This window comes from Rhipicephalus microplus, chromosome X, assembly GCF_043290135.1.
Source record: "Rhipicephalus microplus isolate Deutch F79 chromosome X, USDA_Rmic, whole genome shotgun sequence".
In the NCBI taxonomy this organism is placed as follows: domain Eukaryota; kingdom Metazoa; phylum Arthropoda; class Arachnida; order Ixodida; family Ixodidae; genus Rhipicephalus; species Rhipicephalus microplus.
The window spans coordinates 81108276-81134019 of record NC_134710.1 but is presented as its reverse complement, the minus strand read 5'-3'; the positions used below and the strand labels follow the sequence as shown (position 1 = coordinate 81134019).

Genomic DNA, 25744 nt, shown 5'->3' with positions numbered 1-25744 from the left:
GGTCTGACCCAAGCAAAAAGCGAGAAAAAGGTCAAGCGATTGAAGCCCTGCGTCACATTAAAAAAAATGTCCGTTAGTGACTTACTGTAATAAACAGTGTTGCAGCCATGAAACTAAGTGTTGTCTCAGTTTTAGACGTGATTCAGAATACTGCCGCAAGTGTAATACAAATCCAGCATTAAGAAAATGGCAATACGTAACTGCACTCGGTAAGTCGCACTGTCCAGGCATATTTAGCAGCAAACGTTGTCACAGTCAATCGCGGGTTAGCACAAGGTAATGTTGGCAAACTAACATCGTCAAAGATACCACGCTCCGCTAGAGCAAGCTTTCTTTTTTTTTGACTCCGTTAAAACATAGTTTAGTGTTATAGACAATAAAATCGTTTTTGTTTCACGAAGCATATAAACAGTGGTGCTGTCGGAATGATGATCCGTCGAAAACTTCGCTCTAATGGAATGTTCATTCAGTGAACATTCATAAGTGGTGTATTTACAATTGGGGAAATCATTGTTTGATATTTACTTTGACAAAACTCTTGTACTGGCGAAAAACTCGAAACGACCATCGCGGGTGCATTGCAACGAAGAAAGCTGGCAGCGCCTCCGACTACAGCGCTACCGCTGCAGGCTCCCGAGTGGGAGCCACCTTGGAGCGGCCGGTTTTCACACCTCCCGATTCTAGCCACCCTACCTTTCCGTAGACAACGCTCACTGTTGATCGGTCGACGATAATAATCGGCTAGATTTGGCGGTTTACACTTGAAATTGAAAATTATCGCGGAAATCGCCATTCAAGCGCAGCAGGTCAGATTGTCGAAGAATGGCTCAATTGGTGCAGCACTTCCACCCCGGGCCTCTCACTTTCAATCTCCTATGATGCCATGGCGCGTTACGCATCAGTGGACCGAGGATGTTAAACTTCAAGCGTCGCGAGCATGCGTAGGTCCACAACATGAGAGCGATTGTTCACATACCAGCATTAATCTAATTAGCAACAAAACCGCAAGTGAATTGTGTACAGAGAACCATTAAGCATATTGCACAGTACTATATATATAGAGAGAAAGAAAGAAAGAAGAAAGGCAACGAGATGATGCTTATGCATCATGCTTATTGCGAGATGATGCATAAGCATCATCTCGCAGTATATAAGCATCATCTGATGCTTATATATTGCGATATATAGCAATACGGATCATACGCATATGACAATACGCATATAGAGAATAAGCATCATCTGATGCTTATTGCGAATGATGCTTATGCAGCTAGTGAACTGGAACGACTTGCTTCCAGTAGAGCAGGTTGAAGTTCTAGCTGCATCCAAAATGGGGCCAGTTATTTCCAGTACAAGTGGTCATGCCTTCCTGTTGCCTTGTAGCTGAAACCAGTTGCTTCATTGCTGTGACCAGTTGGTTTCCTGTTCGAACTAGTTGGTCCCAGTTAATACCAGTCGAAACCAGTAACATTCCCAGTTGCACTATCTTACATGGGAAAAGTCTGGCTCCACGAGTGACACGTGCCGTGGAAGTCATGTTTCATGCCTATATTATGCCTCCAGGCATAAATTTCTGATACTCTTGCCATATTGTCGCCCTGCCACAGTGGTCTAGTGGCTAAGGTACTCAACTGCTGACTCGCAGGTCGCGGGATTGAATCCCGACTGCGACAGCTGCATTTTCGATGGCGGCGAAAAGACTGTAGACCCATGTTCTCAGATTTGGGTACACGTTAAAAAACCCCAGGTGGTCGAAATTTCCGGAGCCCTCCCCTACGCCGTCTCATAATCATAGGGTGGTTTTGGGACGTTACACCCCACGTACCTATCTATCAATTGCCCATAATGTCCATTTGTGTGTCATTCACAATATCAAATGGTTGTACACTGTTATAAAATTTTCGTATTTATGAATACGAAAGGCAAAGCCGAAGATTATAAGATGCCGTTCGATTTGTCATGGAAGATTTTCTAATACTCACACACGCGTAAACATTTGAACTGTTTTTATGCCATGCAGTGATTTTGAACACTGCATAAATGGTTACCACTGAGTAATCTACATTCCATGCTTTTGTTTGCTTGCAGTGCCCAAATTAGAGGCAGTAGAATAATGCACAGTTCCCCTGCTTCATAAGTATATTGGTTTTGACAGCCTCATTACAGTGGCGTGCAGTCATGTCGCCTATGACTTAAATATGTTGTTCGCAAATGTACTCAGAGTTAGGTACACCACTTGTGCATGTACAAGTCACATACAAAAGCTATCTTTCTTTATCCCATATTGTTACTTGACATGACTCATGCAAATGGTTACAAAAAAATAGCTTGATAAACCACACATTCACAATCTAATTTAAGATCAACAGTATGGTTGCATTCACACAGGAGTGCATTGCCTGTGTGGCAGCTTCTATCTCAAAATCCTAAAATTAAAGAGCCACAGGGAAGCACAAACACACTTTATCTCTCTGTATTTACAGTATTTTTTTGGCAAGACAGGAGGATGAATAGCACAGAGCATCATATTCAGGCCTCAGTGTGCCCTGTGTTATTGCTCCAAATAATCCTGCAGGACTTAGTTGTTCCATGCGTCATTCAAACATACAATAACAACCCACCCCAACCTATGGACTTGTTGGTTGTTGCAGCTTTCCAAGATCAATGTTTATATTGAGAATTTAGCGATGTAGCACACAATTCACTCCGGCTCAAGATGCCCATTTGTATATTTTTAGGTAAGATGCACTTATTTATAGTAACAAGTGAGCAAGTTGCGAGATTTGTCACAATAAAGGGAAAGGACATCAATGCAAAAAGCTGCAGCCTCCAATAATTACTTTTACTGCAGATGGAAAAACAAATATAGGGAAGTTAAAGACAGGCTAGGATGTTTTGGTCTCCTTAATTAAATGGTCATATCTTCCAGAAGTTGCTTAGTGCAAACACTGCAATTGCATTCTTCCTCAAAAACAGCAGTGCAGATAGATGCAATGGGAGGCTGCCAACAAGAGTTCTGAAACTATAGCTGCTTGAATAATCGAAGTCAGAATTTCTGGTTTCTTCCAGATTTCACTCCTGCATTGATTTCTAACCACATACATACCTGTATGACACGTACAGGTATTGCAAAATGATATACAACAATGTCAATTTTATCAGTGGAAAGTTATATGTAGCAATAATTTACTTCACATAAAATGTTGTACAAATAGGAGATGATACGCTTGACCTGCCTTCAGTGAACATTCTTTCCCTTGAATCACAGCAGCCTTCTGTGAAGTTGATTAATTTTACACAAATGATGACTATTGCTTTCAAATTGTGAAAAAAAAAAAAATGAAAGTATGAACACAACTAAAACAATCACTGCCATCATCATTGTCTTCGAGCAAGTGGTATGTCCAACAACACTGCTAAAGGTTTATGATAGTGACAAATGCTGCATATGAAAATAATGCAAAAATAAACAAGCACTCAACACATATATATAACACAACTCTTGCTTAGATATGTCAAACTCTGATGACTACTACTAGATGTTCACAACAGATGAATGCTAAAGTAAAACTTGGCTCTGAACATTAAATGGCAAAAATAAAAAAGAAATGTTGCGATGCAAATGAATGCTTGAAATCATGAACCTAAAAATCACAAGTAGTTGCCAATCTCTGCACAGGGCTAAATAAAAAAAAATTATGTAGTAGAACCTCGCATGCCAAAATTACAAACATATGGAAAAGAAAGGCGCCTATAAAAACTGTGTTGACTGACTGGTGCCTTTTCCAATGGGCATCTTCGTTGAGCCAAGCAATGCACAAACTTGCAATCTCAAGCTGCCCCATACCTCATTTCAGTGATGAAGGTATACATTCATCCGGCGACTGAACAGAATGCACCTTGCCGATGGTGGGAAAAGAAAAAAAAGAACGAGGAAAATGAGGCTGTGGCTTCCTGGAACCAGCCCCAACAGGAAACCCACAGCATGCTGCACAATGAAGTCCTGACTGAAGCAGACTGCACAGCTGCAATGGCAATGTCTTTGTGATAGTTTGTTCTTGTTGCTTGAGAAAAATAACTGTCACAGCACCACAACAGCCAGCTACCCTTTCAACAGATGCCTCCAAAGCACTGTCAGAAGCACAGTCAGAGACAGCACAGCTTGCTCTTGGTTCTGGCCAAAAGATGTTGGTGCATTGTTGAACACTGGGCAGTATGGGCACTGGTAGGAGCCACACACATGGCAGATGCTGAGTGCATACAAGTTGTACACTTCAAACATTGTCTCATTGAACCGCTCTGAAAAGAAAGGATAAAAAACAGTGAGTAATGTACCCACATACATGCAGAAACATCGACTCATACAGGAGTCATGCGTGGTAATTCAACTTAAGTGTGCATAGAGTCTGCTCTTGAAATATTCAAGAATAACTTTAATTACATATAACAATAACAGGTGACTTTATAATATTGAACAAGAAGTGGTATAATTGAAAAGTTTGTGTAGGGCCTCCTCACAAGGCCCAGTCAGAAAGTTTGGTGTTTTACAAAAATTTATGAAGTCCTGTTTGTAGACCGGACATGGGACACCTGAGCCTGGGCCATTATTCTGCCAGAAAAAAAAATACGGTTTTTCCATCCATCCGTGTTTATAGACATTATACAGCAATAACATTGAAGTACTAGTAGTAAATTGGCTGAAGAAATACTTCTTTGCAGACTAATTGGTTCATACTTGAAAACTCGACTTGCAGCAAGTCGAGTTTGGCTTGCTTATATATTGTATATCTAGACAAGCCTATATATACAATATACTGCGCTACCAGGCAAGCCTGGTAGCACCGTTTGGCTTTTCTATATATTGGTTTCATGAAACGACAATAAACAGTTGGTAGTATGCGGTATTTCTTGTGTCCCTTCTCGTTATCCTCCAGCTTGAGCAGCAAGTTGAGTTTTCAAGTAAATATGCTTTGGTAGCAGCTGAGACAAGGACAAATGAAATGTTGTAATGCTATGATGTGAGAAGGTGAGCTGTCCTTCTATGGTATTAATGCACTAAAACAACAGCAATGGGTAACTAATTGAGCATTAGCTTTCAATGCATGAGTTTCTGGGTTTTTAAAAAATAATTGGAGTACAAAAACACGACACATTCACGCACACACACAACCAGGCATCAAACACATAGAACACGGACAGCACTCTGGATGTGTGTGTGTGAATGTCTTGTGTGTTTGCGCCCAAATTATTTTTTAAAATTATCTACCAACTAGCCCAACAACAAGTTTTTTTACTGGGTTTAAATCCAAGTACCGACGGGCGCCCACCAAATTTTCTAATGAGAAGAAATCAGGCTTGTGCGAATGAATAGTAGGGTACTCGAATTCGCTTCGATTCGAATTTAAATTATTGAAAATTTCGAAGGATTCACAGAGAACGAATAGATGCATATTAATCCGAAGGTGGTTTCGCTACAGTGTAGGCGTGCTAAACCGTGAAAAAACCTATCCAAAACAAATCTGCTCTGCAGCAAAGCCCACCTACGAATTCAAAGGGGCTCTGCAACACTTTTTGGGCATAGTTAGAAAATGCTGCCGATTAGTAGTCTAGGCCACCGAGGACATGCAAGCCATATATTAAAGCGCAGCATGCGCTGCGCAATTTATAATAAATTCTCAAAGCCAGCTGAAAATTGGTCTGTTCTCTTGGCAAATGACTCCACAAGCTCAGAAAGCACGCGTGACGTATTTTCTTTCCCCGTGCCAACCCTCCCCGCTTAACTTACAGCGCTTTTGTCGAGACGAGATGAAAGAATGCACTTGCAGCGTGCAAGAAATCTTTGCAACTCTACGCGTACTGGACAATGAATTGATGAAGCAATAAGCTTCCTTGGTGAATCCATTCCTAGGCTAGTTAAAAGTCGGACGGTCCCTTTAAATGAAAATATTGTCTTCAAATCAATTAATTTTATCAAGCTTATAAGCATGTTATGATGGCTTATATGCTCCATGTATATTAAAGTATAGAAAGTTACGTATTTTAAGGGTTATGACTCGCATCCTGCTGAAAATAAAATCCTGCTACTACTCAAAGTTGTTTTGACTTCCTTTGAACAAAAAAAAGAAATAAAATTTATAGGCTTGTGCAAATATTCGAATGCTTCGAATATTCGAATGAATAGTTGAATATTCGAATTCACTTTGATCCTAATTTAAATTATCGAATATTTTCGAAGTATTCGCAATAAATGAATAGGTGTATATTGGTCCGCATGTCATCAATAGTAGAAGTAATTTCACTGCAATGTAGCAATGCTAAGCTGGAAAATACCTATCCAAGAAAAATTCACTTTGCCTCAAAGCTTCCCTTCACATTTAAAGGGGCCCTGCAACACTTGCCAAACATGGTCTGAAAAAGCTGCCGATTGGTAGTCGAGGCTACCGAGAACACACGAGGCAAATATTATAGTGAAGCACACGGCTTGTATTTCACAATAAATTATCAAACAAAAAATTGCTTTCTTCCCTCCGCAAATGACACAAGCTCAAAAATCACTTGTCACAACCAAGAGTATTCTCTTTGCCTTCTCTTTGCCTGTGTATTTTCTTTTGCCTTCGCTGCTTAAATTCCAGCTATTTTATCGGACGAGAAGAGAGAATGCAATTGCAGCGAGTGAGAAACTTTTGGAACTCCACTTATACTAGACTGATTCTAGAAACTTTGCGGCGGTGAATTTGTGAGGCAACGAGCATGTTTACTGGCTCCATGGCTATTTGAAAACGCGTTGCAGGGCCCCTTTAAGAAATATGTTACACTAAAATCAATTCTCATTTTATTAAGCTTCTTATGATGGTGTATATGCTCCAAGTATAATAAATTTCAAAATGTGAAGTATTTTACAGGTTATCACTCGCATCTAACCAAAACTACTACCCAAGGTTGTTTCGACTTACTTTGAACGACAAAAAAAATGGCATCTGCATACGGGCCCTATTTCAATTCAAAAGAAATATTGTGCAGGTTAGTCATGATAAATATTCCCTTTCTTTTAGATGCCATACATACTATTCGAAGTCGATTCGAAATTATTCATCGAAATCACTATTCACTTCGAATTCTCTTTGAAACTAAAATTCACTATTCGCAAAAGCCTGAAAATTTGCATAGAGGCCCTATTTAAATTAAAAAAAATATATTGTGCAGGTTGTCACCCCCTGTAAAGTTTTTGCACCACGTGGCACACCTGTCTCGCACAAAAGCCGTATTTCAGGGGTGACAACTGCCGGAAGATAGATGGCATTGAGTTCGCGTTGACTACCGCTGTTGGTAGAGTGGTAGCACTGGCGGTGACCACTGGCGGAAGGCAGACCTTGTTGGCGGGCGAGAGTTGAGCGAATCTCTTCTGCGCGTGGCGGTTGTCGCGAGCGGTTGTCTCTAGCGTGGGTCCTTGGTGCGTGGCACCGCGGGCTGCGACGCCGGAGGCCCGCGTGGTAAGTCAAGCGTTGGCGACGCCGCCTTGGGTGTGTTAGTATGTTTATTTATTTATTTTATTTGAATATACTGCAGCCCTAATGCGGGGCTACAGCAGGAGTGGATGAGTTATACAAAACTAATACAAACAGAGCAGCACCAATAAAACTGAATTACAATACAGCAATACATAAGAAAACTCCACTATTATATTGCAAACACGATCTTTACCTCATTTCTAAATGGGATATAGCGGCATCAATGAAATTTTGTAAAGATAGTGAACGAATACTGCCTGGTAGGGAATTCTAGAGGTCTATAGTACGTAGAAAAAAACTAAATTTGAATGTGTTAGTACGAGCAAGTAAAGGCTTTCTGTTCAGGATATGGGAGCTGCGGGTGCAAGATTCTTCCATAAATGCGATGTAGTTACCACCAAAGATGCCAGGAGAGGAGTTGATGACTGTATAAAATAGTTTTAAAGATTCGATACAATAACGAGAAAGTAATGGAACAATGTTCAGTGATTGTAGAGCCTTTGTTGGTGAGAAGCTGTGGCTGTAGTTATGGCATATGAAGCGGATGGCCTTACGTTGAACGCTATCGGAGATTTTTAGGTCACCTTGTTTGTGAGGGCACCAAGAGATAGATGCGTATTCTAGAATAGGGCGAATCAACGTTTTATACAGAAGTAATTTGGTATCACAGGGAGATTTAGCCAAAGTACGGCGCAAATGACCTATCTTTTTTAGAGCTTTCGCGCTGATATATTCAATGTGGTTGGTCCAGGAAAGATTTTTGTCAGAATCACACCCAAATATTTATATTGTGAGACTCTTTTGGGTTGAATACCATCGAAGTAATAATCAAACAAAAACGGATTCTGTGCATTGGTAAATGACATGACGACTGTTTTAATGCAATTGACGTTCATCTGCCATGTTTCACACCAAGAGCTGAAAGAAATCAGCCATTGTGAAAGACGGTGCTGATCTTCCGCAGAATTAATGGCTTCGTATAATACGCATTCATCACCATAAAGTCTTATTTTAGATGATGTGCAATTAGGTAAATCATCAATATATATGAGGAATAATAATGGGCCTAGTACAGATTCTTGAAGAATACCTGACGTGACGTCAACAAGGGATGAATCCACTGAGTTGAAGGAAACAAATTGTTAGCGATAATACAGCAAACTGGCGACCCAAGAAACAAGATGGGAATTATTGAGTATGGTATCTAATTTCACTAGCAACTTAGAATGAAGAACAGGGTCAAAAGCTTTAGAGAAGTCAATGAAAATGGCATCTATTTGATTTCCTATGTCTAGGTTAAAGGCGACGTCATGAACAAAATCGACTAATTGTGTAACTGTGCTGTAGCCTTGACGGAAACCTTGCTGAGCAGACGTTTGAATTTCATTGGAGTCGAGTAATTCAATGATATGCTTGTGAATAATGTGTTCCAACATCTTGCATGACTGTGATGTAAGAGATATTGGCCTGTAATTAGATAAGAGTTGTTTATCACCACATTTATACAAAGGCAAAACTTTCGCTGTTTTCCATGAAGATGGTACTTCACCACAGTCTAGGGATTTCCGGAAAATTACAGTCTTGAAAAATCAGACTTGTCGTGTTATTGTGTAACGATGTCATAGCATATTGCATAACGAGTTATGTATCAATTCGGCGGACGTTATCGTCGTTATAAATTAGTTAAATAAATATATGTATATTATTTGGTTTGTACCGACCGCGTCTTCTGTGTTCCTTCACTCCAAGAGCGTGGCGTGGTGCTCGCTTGCCAGCCAATTCGAAACCCCACACTGGCTGCCTAACAAGGAGCTCTTGAAGTATCGGACGACAGTTTTTGCGGTTCGATACAGGCTTTTGTTAGAGCCAGCGTGGAGTAGGCCTAGGGGGGACTTCTCATTGCAAGCGTCAGTGGTGTGCTTTCTAGAGAAGCGAGGATATTGGTTTTGTGGCGTGTTTGAACTTGTTCGCACTCAAGTTTTTATTTTTTTTTCTGCTTGCAAGTGTTTTTTTGTTAGTTTTCAAAAACGTTGTTGAATTAGGACGAGAGCCATGCGATCCGCATTCTGGGGTGAGCAAGGCCTCGAGCACATGGTTTGTAGGCCAGGCCCGAAGAGAGTGAGTACGGAAGCCTCGTGGGTGGTCCGATTTTCTGTAAATAGCTTCTTCTATCTCTTTGGGCTCAGGGAGCCGGGCGTCGTTTCTGACTTGTTGGCGGCTCGACGCCGGGGCAACGTGACACCGCCCGGGGCGGTGGACGCCGATCGCTCGGTAAGCTGCTGTGTGCGGCGAGGGATAGGGCCACCTCACAGAGTGGATGTTTCCTCGCGGCTGCCTCTGCAGTGCCTAGGCTGGGTGCTGGGTGGATGCCGGTTGTTGTCGAGCGACTCATTAAGCCTAACGCTCTGCGCAGCCGCCTGTTGCACGTGGCGCAACTAGGTGCATCGTGGCGTTGAGGTGTTGCGCTCTGCTTCCCTCACTTTTTTTATCTTGCGATGTACGAGTTAGCAAAAAGTGATTTTTGTTGTATTTTAATGAGCGTATCGACTGCCGCCGATGTATTAGCTAGCAGTACTGACCATCGCACCACGTGGCCGAAAAGCCCGATGCTCCCTTCCCTAGGCCCTGCTCCATTGTTTCTTTTGAGTGTTTTTTGTTGATGTATTCAGCGGGAGGGATGTCATTCACAGCCGACAGTCTTCTGCACATCGTCAGCGTCACTGGCCAGGAATGCGGTTGTGAGGTCAGGCAATGGAGATGCCTGGGACTTGCGCACTGGCTGCAGTCCGGCGCCCTAGTGAGTGCTGGTCGCAACGGGAAACGTGTCGGCACGAGTGACCTATCATCGCGCCAACGGCAACGTTGTTGTTGCGGGACCGGTACTGAGGTGAAATCGAGCCGGACAGTGCAGCAGTGTCGACCGGTGGCAGTGTCGTGGTGCAAAGGCATTATGAACATGTGATGTCATTTTGGTTGTTAAGGCTTGTGGTGCTGATCTCTTTGTTTTCGGGATATGGTTTGATATAAGGTTGGGGGAATGTGGGGGTGCTGACACCGCCTGTAGGGTTGTTTGCGCCGTGTGGCACACTTGTCTCGCCCAAGGGCCACATTTCGAGTTACAGCTACCGGGTGGTAGGTGGCGTTGATTACCACTGTCATCATCGTCACCCCTGGCAGAAGGCAAGCCTTGGTAGCGGGCGAGAGTTGAGCGAGCTTCTTCTGCGCGTGGCAGCTGCCGCAGACGGTTGTCTCTCGCGGTGGGTCTGCCGTGGACGGCACCGCGGGCCACCTGCAGTAGGCCCCCGTGGTGAGTGAAGCGTTGGTGACGCCGCTTTTTGTGTGCTCTTGTGTTATGTTTGTGGGTATGGTAATTTTGTGTAATGATGACTTAGCGGGCTAATAACGATTGATGTATCAATTCGGCGGATGATATCGTCTTTGTAAATTAGTTAAATAAATGTATGTGTTGTTTGGTTTGCACCGACCTTGTCAACGGTGTCCTTTCACTCCAAGAGCGGGGCGTGGCGCTCCCTCGCCAATTCGAGACACCACAAGGTAAGTTAAGCCATGATAAATATGCCCATTTTTTATATGTCATATATACTATTTAGATTGAATTCGAAATTATTAGACCAAAATCACTATTCGCTTTGAACCTGAAAATTCACTGTTCGCACAAGCCTAGGAGGAATGTCTTCCAACCTGGTACTCTCTATAGTGTATGGCACTCACATTAAAAATGTCCTCTTTGTTTATCTCTCTTTCAACTGCCCCTGCCCCACTTTACAACGCCATGCACCCTTATGGGTAGCAGAAATCAGCATGTTTCCTAACTTCACACCACTACGTCAAAATACATCACAACTGCCTTAGGAACACCCACAAGCAGTCTTGCTCTCCTGTCTTCGCCCATATAGAAGCTGATAGCCGGGGTGACATTAAAATCACTACTACCACTTTTATTTCCTTTTACTTGCTCACTCCCCTTCTTGATTCTTGGCTTATTTACAGCAGCTGCTGCGCTTGCTATAAGTTCCACAGGAGTACTCAGTGTGCTGTTCATGCTTCTGTTGTTCATGCTGCTATTGCTGTGTCCAGCAGGAATGACACCGCATGACACAGAAACATGCGACACTATCTATGCTAGTGGGGCAAAACAGCTCCTTTGAGATGAGCATGTGTGCTTTTGCATAAATTGACAGCTCTTTTAATAGTGTGCATTGATGTAAGGCCTTGAGGGTGTAACCGCCACCACATGATTCATCATCAAGAGTGTGATTTACTATCTGCAGAGGCAGGTTATTAAATTTCGCCCGATGGAGTAAGAAAACTTAAGTGTATAAATGCTGTGTCCACTAAAATTTCTTTGCTTTAAGTACTAGTCATATCTCAAGCCTACCATGGAACTGAATTCCAGGTAAGGTCATAGTTGAACTTTTAACCATATCTATGACTTACTTTCTATATTTAAACATTCATTACCAACATTTCCTATTATGCATTATGTAATGTGCTGGGGATGCTTTTCTTCAGCAGCTTCCTGCCACAGAACTCATGTGTACAGACGATCCTGGATATATCAAACTCGGATATATAGAATTACTGGCTATATCGAACAGAGCAGAAATCTACATGAACTTCTCACGAAAAAAGTAAGGCTAGCGCAGAGACTACTTTTTTCTTGCTTTTGACACCAAGGCAATCACTAACTGCTACAAAGGCACAAGTGCTATCACCATCGCCAAGATGTTGACTGTGAGAGCTCGTTCCTTTGTTGTTTGTGGGCAGCATTGTTTAATGTAGTGTTGTGGGATTGTGCACTTCTCGTTTGGTGCCTGATAACTCCTCACCTTTGAGTCGAACTAAACAGTGACCCACTAGTTATGATAAAAATAATGACTGGTGCTTAGAACAATGTGCAGCAAAGCACCTTTATGAACTGCTTCCTTGCGTGCTTGGAGCCAGGTGACGACTTAGGTTGCATCATGACTGCTGACAATGTGAACGGCACCTCAGGGAATGCAGCAACTCATTGGCATGTACACGCGCCTTCTTGAATGGGGTACAGCAAGTGACTTCATTGGTGCAGATTATGACATAGCTGTTTTCGACTGCATCAATGCTGAGATCATGGCTGACATTCCCAATGCCACAGAAGTGAACCCAAGCAATAATGAAGATGCCAATGCCTGCCCTTAACGGCCTTCCACCTTTCTTCACAGCTTGCATTGGTGCTCAGCATCATTCACTGATGTTGCGGCACAATGAAAAGGGGCTCAATTTGCTCATTTAGAAAGTTTCAGTAGTATATTGAGGATGACTGGATGGCCATGACGAAGCACAAGAAACAAGACAAGTTTATGGACTACTATTTTCATGTGAAATCAAGTGCAGCAACTTTGACATTAGGTAGTTCTCACCTTGTTCTTTTAGCGTATTGCGATCAAATGAGCATGTTAATGCTTGCATTACACAAGATTATATGCAAATTTTTAGTTTCCAGTTATCACTATATATCAAAATTTTTCATGATCCCCTTCGAGTTTGATATATGCATCCGGACTACACAAAATTCGGACAGTGGGTAGCAAGAAAAAAAAAAACAAGTTCACTAACATTCATTATCCTATTATCCACTTGAAATGCAGGGGAAAAGCTTTTAAATCTAACTGAACAAACTAACCAACTGAATGCACACATTAGATGAGTACGACTTGATTTTAGTAAACCTACCATGTCGCAATAAAAAACCAATCAACACCCACCTGGAGCATAATAGTCGTAAACACGAATTGAAATGAACCGTGTCATATTGGCAACTGGGTACCAGCGTTGGGCAGTGAAGTTGACGCAGATGGGTGATGTGTCAAGCTAGAAAAAAAAAAAGCAATGTTGATGAGAACACTGCTTTAGCGATGCAAAGGATAAACAGTCAACATAATGCTTGTTAAAGATACACACGTAATCAAAGTAGATTTCAGCCTTCTTCTCTTCATATCGAGCTTCCCGAAGGTTACGCACAGCTCCAGACTGCACATATGCATCCAGTGTCTGCTGCTGAATGTAGTAACCTGACGGCAGGTTCACTTCAAGCACAGCCATACCACTCCTTGGGCTCTCTTCAGTACGAATCCAGCTGGAGTGAGAACAAGACACGGCATCTACTATCAGACCACATGCACATCACTCTCCATAAAAATACCTCAAAATTCAATTCTAAATCACGCCACTTCATGCAAATGAAAACACTTGGGTCGATTAAAGTGCAAGTTTGTAGAGTGGACATGTAGAAAAATTCAGACAGTTCAACATTTTTTTTAAGAACTACATGCACTCAAACCTCTACATAACAAACTCAGATATAACAAAATATCAGTTATAAGTAAATAAAGAATATTCCTGCAATATAGTCTTACATATATACTCTTATAAAAAATTTTGGGAAGTAACAAACTTTCATGTAAGATGCAACTTCACTGTGAGGCTTGAGTGTAGTAAAACATCATTACAACCAAGGCACTATATCTGAATTATCCTTTTCACTGAAGCATGAAGTTGTCCTAAACAATTTAGCTTGCATTATTTGAACCCGATGGGTGGCCGACTTAGCTTTTCACAAACAAATGCTCTAACCAACAAGTGTTCCAAACAAATGGGGTAACCGTTCCTTTTTGCATCGCGCTAATATTCGTTTTAACATGGTAGTTGAGGTATCAAACTGGTAGCCTAGGTCTCAATTTGGTAACAATTTCTATTACCATGGAAATACAACCTTTTCATTTTTTTTCACCCTCCATCAGTGGTCAGGGCAATTCTCTGCTCATTTTATCAAAAATGTCAATGACTGAGAGCACTTATGAATTATCCAAATGCAACAAAATAGAACAGAGGGAATTGATATGAAACAGTAGTGCTGGATTGATGCCTTTTTCCTGCTTTGCTAACAAAGGAACAAAATGTCAAATTATTTTTTTCTATTTGCGCTTGAACAACAATGCTCTATCTTCAGTGGAGTCTCAGAAACTTTGAATTACTTTAAGTTATCAGGGCTGCTTTCATGTAGAAGTCTTCCAAGTTTGCCGGGTGGGGTGCAGTACTGTCCTGCATTATTGATAAGAACGAGCTTCGTTCTGTACAAGCACAGCCAAAAGCACAATTTAATAATACCGCTTAAAAAGGCCAAAAGAGAAGCCTTTAAGGTTATTAGTAAATGAGAGAACTATTGGAGTCCATTGACTCGTGAATCCACTACTGTAAGAACTATTTGATCTCATCAAGTAGAGTTTATAACGATAAGTCACAGGTTTAAACATATTTGAACTCAGCGCACGACTATGCGGACACAAGAAGGGACAAACCGCAGCGCTGCAATTTGTCCCTTCTTCTCTTGTGTCCACATAGTTGTGCACTAAGTTAAAATATCTTTAGATACTGTCACAAAGTGGCCAAGCTTTCAGTTCTACATGCCACAGGCTGAGAGCACCTTTCTGTGATCGTAGTACAAAAAGATAAAGCAAGCAAAACTGGACTGGTTTTAACATGAAATTGTAACTTTCATGATCCTTGCAATTAACAATATTGCTGATATGTTCGGTGTTATAATGGGCATGCACTAAACATCCAGAAAAACACTAGGAACTACAAAACCTTAACTACAGACTGGCAATGTTTTCCAACTGAGCTTGAGAAGTGTTGCAGGACCCCTTTCAATGTCAAAGGAACTTGACATGAGAGCCATATCAAAAGAAAGTGAAACAAGCTTGCCTTTGGCATGACCTAAATGACACATAGGAGCTGTTCCTCCCATATGAATATTGGCGAACGTTCAATGCGAATGCGGGCACCGGTGGGGGTGTGACCAAATGCCTCCAAGTGTCCACATTGTATTCTATGTGCAGCTGAACAATGGCCAGGCCAGTACCTTGTGCTTTCACAATGATCACACCCCATGCATTGGGTATCTGTAAGGAAAAGACATGATGAAGTCACATTTTTTTGACAGATAAATTATTACACCAGTATCAATATTTTTACACATAACCTCAACCATTACTCTCAGAACAACCTCATCAAATTTCGCTTCTGGGAGATACACAAAATATTTGAATGGACACTACAGAGCTAAACGATTTTTCGTGTATTAGTAAAGTACAATTTCACGATCGCCAAAATACAGTCGACTCCCGGTAATTCGAAGTCGCTTAATTGGAAGTTTCGGTTAATTAGAAATGAGCAAGTGGTCCCATCAGTTTTGCATGCAATAGTATAGAAAAAAATGCTCGATAATTCGAAGTTAAAAACCCATAATATTGGTTAATTAGAAGTTTTTTCAATCGACAATCTCGTCGCGACCGTAATTTTACAGTAAAATGGGGAACTTTTCATAAGCCAAAACATCTGCCGGACCGCGCTGGTGTCTTCGCCATCACTACTGTCCGCAGCGCCACAGATATTGAAGCGGCAATCTTTTTAACGCTGGCGAATCGCATCGGCGGCATCGACTGACTCTTTAGTTGACTTTTGTCGAGACTCGAGTGTGTCACCGCGTCACCCGCGCGCTGGGTTGATTCCACACGTGTTTCCGCGCTTCTGATTTTGAGTGTTGTGGTGGTGACATACGTTTGATAATGGCAACTCTTGGCCCTTACCGAACGCTAGACCTAGCGACGAAAGTCGAAGTCTTGAAGGAAGTTGACCAGGGAGGTACAGCCAAACAAGACATTGCAAGAAAGTACGGCATTAAGCCTAACAACGCTGTCGACTTTCATAAAGAATAAGCGCTCAATATTGGATGCATTTGAAAGTGAAAAATTCAAGACATCGCGGAAGCGGATGCGCACCGGCGCCTACCCCGAGTTGGAGGAAGCACTGCTGATTTAGATCAGAGAGGCACGAAACAACAAACTTCCTCTCAGTGGTGAAGTCGTCACGGCAAAAGCGTCATCGCTTGCTGAAATGTTGGGCATCAACGACTTCGCTGCTTCGGATGGGTGGCTTACGTGTTTCAAACATCGCCACGACTTGATTTTTAAAAGCGTGTGTGAGGAGAAGGCGTCAGTCGATGAGGAAACGTGCCTGACATGGAAAGCGGGCAAGCTTCGCGAGTACCTCGAAGAATACCAGCCGGCAGACATTTTTAATGCAGACGAGACTGCGCTTTTTTATCGGCTGCTACCGGACAAGACCCTGACATTTAAAGACGACGACTGTTCTGGAGGCAAAAGAAGCAAAGAGAGAGTGTCAGTGCTAGTCGCGGCGAACATGACTGGTACAGAACGGTGACGCCTGCTTGTGATCGGGAAGGCTGCCAAGCCTAGGTGCTTTAAAGGCGTGAAGACGCTTCCTGTGGATTATGCCTCGAACAGAAAGGCGTGGATGACATCCGATATATTTAAGGAGTGGATCACCAAACTCGACCGCAAGTTCGCGCAATCAAGCCGTAAGGTGTTGTTCCTTGTGGACCAATGTAGTGCCCACATGAACGTACCTGCCTTGAGTGCCATCCGTCTTGTGTACCTGCCTGCAAACACGACGTCCGTGTTGCAGCCCATGGACCAGGGCATAATAAAAAATGTGAAGGTATTGTATAGGCAGCATCTCGTCGAGCACATGCTTTTGTGCATGGACAACTCGTCGCAATACGAGGTGAGTTTGCTTAGTGCCATCAACATGCTAGCGCGAGCTTGGACCCGCGTGAAAGAAGAAACCATCGCCAATTCTTTCCAGGCCTGTGGTTTCATGGAAAACTCGGGGGATGCTTCTCCTTGGGCGCCAGTGAAAGTGCAAACAAATGAGCTCGACGACGGTAGCTTTCGCGCCGCTCTCGGTGACGTCCGTTTTGACGAGTATGTCGCTGTGGACAGCAACGTCGAAACATGCGGTCCACTAACGGACAGCGAAATCGTGCAGATGGTTCGGCCCCATGACTGCATTCATGAAAATGATGATGATGACGACAACATCAGAAATGAGCCACCACCGAGGGCTGCCGATGTAGCTGCGGGTCTTGCTCTTGCGCAGCGGTTTTTTGTTGGAGAACACAACGCCGAAGAAGCACTTCGACATGTGTATTCCTTACAAAACTTGCTAGCTGCAGCCCGATTCGGCAAGCAGAAGAAGACGACAGACTATTTTTCCTCAAAACTGTCGCGCTTTTAAACTAATAAAAGTGCCGTTTTTAGTGCTTTTTGCTTAATTCGAAGTTTGTTTAATTCGAAGTTTTTCGCGGTTCCCGTGAACTTCATATTAACGGGAGTCGACTGTACCCCTCTTACCACAACACAAAGTTTGGTAAGCGAGAAAACGTGAGAAATGAAAATGTAGGTGGAGATTTTGTATTGAAATTCCCACACCAAACATCGCATCGTAAATTTTGAACACATCTGTTGGCTCTTATGTAGCTTCTAATCAATAGAAGTGGAACATTGTCATCTGTGGGGGCAATAGACCTAGCATATAAAGTTTCGGAAAGTTTCATTAAGCCAAAGTTACAAAAACACGAAAAATACACATTAAAAATTTAGACGTCACGTGTGGAGTTTTAAGGTTAAATTTATAAATGTAACTTCATCCTTGATTTTCTTCACTGATAATGAACTTACGACAGTGAAACATATGGCATTAGAGTAGGTTAAAAATTTAGACATCACGTGTCAAGTTTTAAGGTTAAATTTATAAATGTAACTGCATCCTTGATTTTCTTCACTAATAATGAACTTACGACAGTGAAACGTATGGCATTAGAGTAGGCTAGCACCAATATTCGAATGCTTCGAATAATAGAATGAATATTGCTGTATTCGAATTTGCTTTGATTTGAATTTGAATTGCTGAATACTTCGAAGTATTAGAAATGAACGAATAAATGCAGAATTGTCTGCAAATAACGCCCTGTAAAAGTGGCTTCACTGCAGTGAAGGGGTGCTAAGCCACACAATCCAGAGTACATTCACACTGCCACGAAGACACAGTTCAAAGTTAAATTAACATATTACCCTAACATTGATTCTTTTCTTTCCAAGTTGAAAAAGGTTGTTATACCAGCTTATATGCTCTAAGCATACAAATATTTCTAATGTAACACATTTTACCACTTATCAGTTGCATTCTGCCAGAAGTCAAATCCCGCTGCTACTCAAGGTTGCTTCCTTTCGCTTTGAACCACAAAGAAAAATGGCATTCACTCAACCCTTGTTTCAATTCTTAAAAAAAATATTATGCAGATTAGCTGGTTCATAACAAATATGCTCTTTTCTTTATAGTATGTGATATATAATATTTAAATTCTATTTAAAAATCCCAATTCTCTTTTCGAATTCACGTAACACTTTAATTGACTACCATAAAATTTTGAGCAAGCACCCCCCCCCCCCCCCCCTGGAGGTGGTGATAATGACTGCGGTGAAGAGGAGGGGGCACTTGCACGAAAGTGCTGCGAAATTCATGATGGCGGCCGGTCAATGTTTTTTCTTCTAAACAATGACAAAGGTTTCTTACAGCAGTGTACAGAGTGAACAAAAGCTTATTGGGAAATTTCCGAAGATTCTTTATTCACTTTCAAATCCATCAAAAGACCTGTCAGAGTCGGTGCCAAACAACAGCTTGTAGCATTCAGCTTGCAGTTCCTAGGGATGTTCTGGATGAATGTCACCAACGCCGGACAACCGTCCATGTAGAAGGCCCTCCTCTGATCCGCCCAGTGCAGTCGATATTCCGCAGCCCTTGAAACTCTGAATAATGGTTGCCTCTGATACAGTGTCCCATGCTGCGGCCACAAAATTAAGTACGTCCTGATGCGACGGTTTCCACAGATTTCCTTTCGTGGTTCTTTCTGCTATGCGCATGAATTCCTCCCAACTCCTTCGAAGGCTGGCTTTGAAAGACTGTTTCCAGTACAAGTCCGCTGGCTCCACGGCATTCTTTCCTGCCTGTGTTTTGTGAACAGGAGCTTGGTCAAATACCAACAACTGCCTAACATCGTCAGTGTTTGGACACCACACTTGTGACAGCTACTCCTGGAACTTTTTCGGATGTCATCTACCCGTTCTTCGATGCTGTCACATGAACATTCACTATAAGAAAAAAAATGATATATCATGATCTCGCTACCCCCAACTAACAAGAAAAAAAAAAAAGAAATAGATACCCACCTTTCGTTGAAATCCTGCCACTCGGCTTCTTCAAAATAACGAAGGCCGAAAGTTTGTGGCCTGATGCACAGGGAGCGAGTGCGACTGTGAATCCTTGCCTTACACATCCAGTATTGGCGATGTGGACAGAATTTTCCCCGATGATGTTGTTTGTTTGAGATGTCGGACAGTCCATGCGGACCATTTTCTGGTCCATGTTGGCCATATTAAAAGGCGCGTAGTTATGCATCAATCGCAACTCGTTCACGGACAACCGAAAGGCTCGCGCTGCTTCTGCGTAGTCATTCGGCATCATTTGGCTTTCATTTTCTGCCTGTCGCATGAAGATGCCAAAACGCTTCTTCCACCTGGCAATATAATGGTCCAACGCTACGGAGTTTTCGAGCTGCAGGCTCCTGGCTACGCGCACAGCCTCTTCTGCAAGTAACCTGTTGCTGACAGTGTGCCCGGCACTGCGCTCACTTTCAAAAACCTCGAAGACGGCATCGTCAACTTCTTTTCTTAATAAGGGAGCACCGTTTCTCAGCTTGCGTCGTGAATTCGACTTGCCGAAGTTTTGTTGCAGCAAGGCTACATATTTGCTGTCCCTCTCGGGAATCCTCCTGCGATCAATGTTGAAGTGCCGCAAGGTCGTGTGCGCATTTCTTCCACCTTGGCGATGCCACTGAACCACCTCCATTTTCTTCGCAACAGTGTAAGAATGCATCGACGGCATCATGCAGCAAAGTCGACCACGAGGAACAACGAACAAATACCGACTGGCTACGTTAACACACCGAACACATGCCAAGCCTAACGGCTATGGCTAGATCCAGCGATGACTAGAGACTGAGCAAGCGCGCCAGTTTTGATAAGGGGTACTTGCTCGGAAGTGGGCGGCAAATTCAAATTCCCATAACTAGGAGAGGGGGGCGCTTGCTTAGAATTTTACGGTATGTATTTAAGCAAGCCTACACTAGAGTTCTAAGAGTGCAGCTTCTCAACCTAAACAAATTCATTGTTTCTCTTTAGTGTCCCTTCAGCAATTTCACATGTGCCAAAACTCAAAAGAGCAAACATTTAAATATAAAGTAAGAAAACTTCACTGTGTCACAGGTATTACATTTCTCTTGAAGTTATGTTCTGTAGCCAATGGAACAACATCCAGAAATTCCACACATTATAAAAACTTCAATTAAAGTACTGTTTCACAAGTTTCACCTAGCAAAAGAGCCACGTGCACTTTCCCAATGAAAACACAATATCCGTTGGACATACGAAACAGCTCCGAACATCCGCGGACATCAACGGACCTGTGAAGGATAGCAAATCGACAGCCATCACGATTTGAGTTAAATATGTCCCTAAAGAGATATCCTGAACATATCCTGTCTCAGACATCCGTAAAAAATGTAGTTCCGAATACATTTTGTGTCCTCAACCTGCTTCTGGCTGCGGCTTAGCGCCCATCGCACACAAAATGAAACTAGCTACATTTTACTTTGCTCATTGATGATCATGGAGTGACGTAAAAAAAGAGAGGAAAATATAAATATTGTAAAATTAAATAAACAATAATGACAAAGTATACTATCAGCATACAGATTACGTATTAAATTGAAAATTCACGTCTTTAAAACGGGAAAGCTGTGCAGGTCAATGAATCACGAAAATTCCAATCATTGTTTGTTTAAACACCATGCAATTTTGCAAGTCTTTCAAGACCTGAAGTAATGCAAAATATAGAAGTGTTACTGAATTTCATTAATGAACTTATGAGATTTTGCTCGTTAAATACAACATATGAATTTTGCATTTACTAAATTTTAGCAGAACAATCTGCCATTGTTGTGTTGTCTCGCCTTTTAATCTAAGCAGGTGTGTGCGCGCAAGCAATGGCACCGTGCAGCTCATGCGCGCGATCCCACACGTTTCATGGCATGAGCTCTGTGATGCAGCTTTTGCACAGTGATACTGTGGACGTCAAGAACTCTGAATGGTCTACGAGCGGATACAAAACAGAGGTAAGTTCATTGTCTTCAAACTTGTGGTACAGTGTTTACGATGCGCCAAAACAAGATACTTGTAAATTTTTTGTGGGCCCGTTCGTTTTGGTGCCATGTTAGAGAAGGTGTCGCAGCTAGCCTCGCAATATCGCTCTCCGAAGGCTCTTCGGCTGTTGTCAAGTAGTAAGTGTTCTGTGCTCTTGTAGAGAATTTATCTGGAGGAATAATCAGTGTGCAGCCATTACTGCGGCAAAAAAATGTTCCATGCGCTTGATTGTGGTGGTGGTTAGACCACGTTTTTGATGAAGACAGCAATCGTCAGCTGCACTCACGTGATGAATGTTGCGAATGACGAAAGTGGTAGCTTTTACACTGCTTTTATGCAAAGTAGGCACTTGATATACGTGTTCATCATGGAAATAAAAATTCAATCTGTAATATAGTTGTATTCTTGGTACTTTCGGTAATTCAGCATTCGTTTAATTTGGATAAATTTGCTGGTATCGTGGATGTCAAATTAGCAAGCTTTTACTTTAATGCTTTTCGTGACTAGCGCTGAGAAAGATGCACAGAAGAGTTTTGAAAAAAAAAAAAAGAAAACCTAATACTTTTTGCCAGTTTAAGGAAGGTGGGGGAGAGGACTGTTTCTGTCAAATGATGAATAAAGTTGCACAAGTCTCAAACCGCTGAGACTTTCAGGGCACATTCCCATAATGACATACAGATGTGTGAATCTAAATAATTCAAAATTTTTAGCTCTGAAGTGCATTTGTGTAATTTCTTGGCTAAATCAATTTATGTACTATTAGCATGTCACCTCTCTCTGCAAGTGTTGTGTTTTGTTGCTTTTACAGAAAACATGGAAAAAATTTAGTGAGGTTAGCTTGTCAGACACGATCAAAAGAATGAAAAGAGACGTGTTTCCGGATAAGGTGGCTACAAATTACATTTGGCTAGGTGCCGCTTCAGAAGACAGCATGCTGCCAAATCCTGCTTGGTATGATTCTTTTTGCATTACTTTATTTCTTCAAGCAAATTTCTTTATCACCAATTACATTACTGCTGGCATACTTGGACAGCATATTTAGCTGCTCAACACCTGAATGTTGAGATCTGATTATAGTGGCTTATGTGAGCTGCAAAATGGCCCCGCCACAGTGATCTAGTGGCTAAGGTACTCGGCTGCAGACCCGCAGGTCGCGAGATCGAATCCCTGCTGCGGTGGCTGCATTTCTGATGAAGGCAGGAATGGTGTAGGCCCGTGTTCTCAGATCTGGGTGCACGTTAAAGAACCCCAGGTGGTTAAAAATTTCCAGAGCCCACCACTACGGCATCTCTCATAATCATGTGGTGGTTTTGGGACGTTAAATCCCACATATCAATCAATTATTGTGAGCTGTAATTAAGCATACAAACAAGAGTCCTTTTTAACTCCATAGTTTTGACATTTCAGTGGCAGAGAAAGCTCATGTTAGAAAGTCGAACAAGTTGGTTGTTCAGACAAATGCCCGTTGTTCTTGAGTTGTTCTTGCACTCTTTCTATGATCGACAGAAAGCACGGTGGAAAGTTTCAAGCAAATTATGATGCATGAGAAACAATATTCACAGATCATGTATTGGCTCTCTCTCTCTCTCTCTATATATATATATATATATATATATAAGGGAAAGAAGTGGATTTTATTAGACCATAATCTCCCCTATACTTTCCTTGGCATTATTGTCTGTTAGATTTCATTCTTATATATATATATATATATATATATATATATATATATATATATATATATATATATATATGTATATATATATATATATATATATATATATTCCTGCCAACAGCAAGTTTCTTTCTTCACATTTACATTACCATTCGGTCCAATAACTTCCCCTATACATTGCTTGGCATTCTTGTCTGTTAGATCTTATTATTATTGTGTCAAAACACGGAAAAAGGAGCCCTAGAGTATATGCTTCTTTATATATATATGTGTGTGTGTGTGTGTGTAATTTGTTCACTAAAAAAACAAAAAAACAAAGAAAAGGCCCTCTCTCTCCCCCATTATTTTGTTTGTGCATATACATACTATGAGGTAGACGATGCGCAGAACGAAAACTTTTTTTCACATTTCATCCGAGGTCAGGCCTTCATGAGGGAGGCTACTTTTTTGTCAGGAAAAAGTTTTCTTTTCCTGATGAAGGCCAGTCTCTGGCTGAAATGGGAAAAGAAGTTCTCTCCCTCGTAGTATTTCTTCTATTATGTCATATATAAGCATGCCAGAATTCTAGTGTTGTGTTGTGGTTTTCATTCTGCTCTGTGCACAACAGAGATGTGTTCTAGCCCTTTGTGATGATTGCCTATGCCATTGTTATATGTTCTTCTGTATTTCAATTGGTTTCATCTTACAGTTTCACAAAACTAGATCTGTTGTTTCAGATACTTATAATATTGGTACTGTGTTTTTTGTGGTGACTACATTTCAGTGGGCAAAACGAGCTTTTTGTGGCCAACAACGTGTACTACCTCTTTTTTTTAGTTAATGGTGCAAATATTCTGCCTTTGTGCCATTCTTAGTAGGCTTCTTAAATTTAGTGCAGAAGTTGCTGCTGCCAGCCCCCACTGTTTAGAGCCACATTACTTACTGCTCTTCACCTTTTGTCAAAGAACGCGATTTTGCACATTATACTCTCGAGTTCCACTCTCAAAAACTATAATGAATTATGCCCCATAATAAAGGGCTTTATATTAACTTTTACCCCCTGGGGTAGTACTATGTGCTTCACAATGAAATCACGTGGGCGCAATGGCACTGTGCCTGTTCACTGCGATGGTGTCACTTGGCTGCTAACTTGAAGACCGTGGATGCAATCCTCGCAGTGGCAGTCCCATGGTAAAATGCTGAAGGCCCATGTGCCATATCTGAGCACGTTAAACACCACCAAATGGTAAAAATTGCCTGGGCCCTCCACTATGGCAACTTCACAATCATATCATGGTGTATGATTAATAATATTGTAGTTGTTGTTATGTCTTCATCAAAATGTGACTCCATCAGCTCTGACTTAATCCCGCCATCTCATGCTCAGTATCAGCTCGCTTTAGCTGTCTGAGCCGGTGCACCATGTGGGAATACCTTGTTGTGTAGATAACTTCGCTTTCTGAAACTGTAGGAGTGACAGCAAGCGTGTATTTTGTTTTTATCAGTTACTTTCAGTATTTTTTTTTTATTTCTCCGACAGTTTTCCTGTGAATGACATGCATGTAGTGGGAAAGTAGCATTTTATAGAGGCGTTTGCTTTCCTTGCATTTGCTCAAGGACAACCTGCTAATTTAATAGGTCACCTCCAAGGGAACATGAAGACGTGGGCATGCCAGTCGAAGACATGAAATAGGCACGACCTACTGAATATGACATTCCCTAGGGGCATGTCATGTACTGTTTTGTCATGTCACAGTTTCTTTATCTCTCGTTTGTAGGATCTGCCGTACTTGTCGATACATATTTTTTCAAAGTTCAATTCCAGTTTACACGTAACTTTAACATGTATGAACACTCAAACCTCATTTTGTTATATTCATAATTTCGTTATATGGATTATAACAGTTTGTGGCAACGTATGCTCAGATGAGCGCACACCTATAAGCATGCAAAAAATGAAGCCGCCTCGCGGCTCCATGTACCGCTACGCGACCTTGCGTGCGACGGAAAATATACACAGTCAAACCTCATTAATTCAAACACGCTTAATTCGAACTTACGGTTAATTTGAACTCACGCCGACGTCCGGTCAAAGCTATGTGTATTCCAATGGGCGAAAAAGCCCTGTAATTCGAACGCACAAGAACTTGCGACGGTTAATTCGAACATACCGCGCACCAAAAATGCTGTCAGCACCATGACAATTCTGCGGTGGCACATCTCAACGCTGCGTGCGAAGAACGAAAGAAGAAAAGGAAAGAAAAGACTGTGACGGATTGTTTGCTCTCCCTCAAATGCCGATCTGCGATGCGCCTGTGCCCCGCTTCTACTTTTTCCGTCTCTGCACGTAAAAACCCTTCTCTTTTCAAGGCCGCGCGTGGAGAGGGAGGAAAGAAAAAAAG

General features: G+C 41.9%; 2 protein-coding genes across 4 annotated transcripts in view; both read right to left on the bottom strand.

Annotated features, from left to right (window-relative positions):
* Nucleotides 1-3722: 3722 nt before the first annotated feature.
* The window catches only part of Mcr (macroglobulin complement-related), a 253503-nt gene continuing 231481 nt past the window's right edge, over nt 3723-25744 (bottom strand). For all 3 annotated transcript variants that reach the window (XM_075877217.1, XM_075877218.1, XM_075877219.1), the window contains exons 32-35: nt 15273-15469; nt 13470-13644; nt 13274-13379; nt 3723-4299 (exon numbers count right to left, since the gene is read on the bottom strand). In XM_075877217.1, coding sequence (XP_075733332.1) covers nt 4103-4299; nt 13274-13379; nt 13470-13644; nt 15273-15469 — 675 coding nt within the window. In that variant the 3' untranslated portion in view covers nt 3723-4102. The remainder of the gene's footprint in view (nt 4300-13273; nt 13380-13469; nt 13645-15272; nt 15470-25744) is intronic.
* Nucleotides 19408-20510, bottom strand: LOC142775633 (uncharacterized). The gene is made up of 2 exons (XM_075877221.1): nt 19658-20510; nt 19408-19579 (listed from the first exon to the last, which is right to left on the bottom strand). Exons 1-2 carry the CDS (start codon nt 20373-20375, stop codon nt 19545-19547), a joined length of 753 nt encoding a protein of 250 aa, XP_075733336.1. The 5' UTR covers nt 20376-20510; the 3' UTR covers nt 19408-19544.

What these genes read in the sequence shown, in the direction of transcription:
- LOC142775633 (XM_075877221.1), bottom strand. Translation starts at nt 20,375, where the DNA reads ATGATGCCGTCGATGCATTCTTACACTGTTGCGAAGAAAATGGAGGTG. An exon ending in TGGCAGGATTTCAACGAAAG is followed by an intron (nt 19,580 to 19,657) that starts GTGGGTATCTAT and finishes TTTTTCTTATAG; the next exon opens with TGAATGTTCATGTGACAGCA.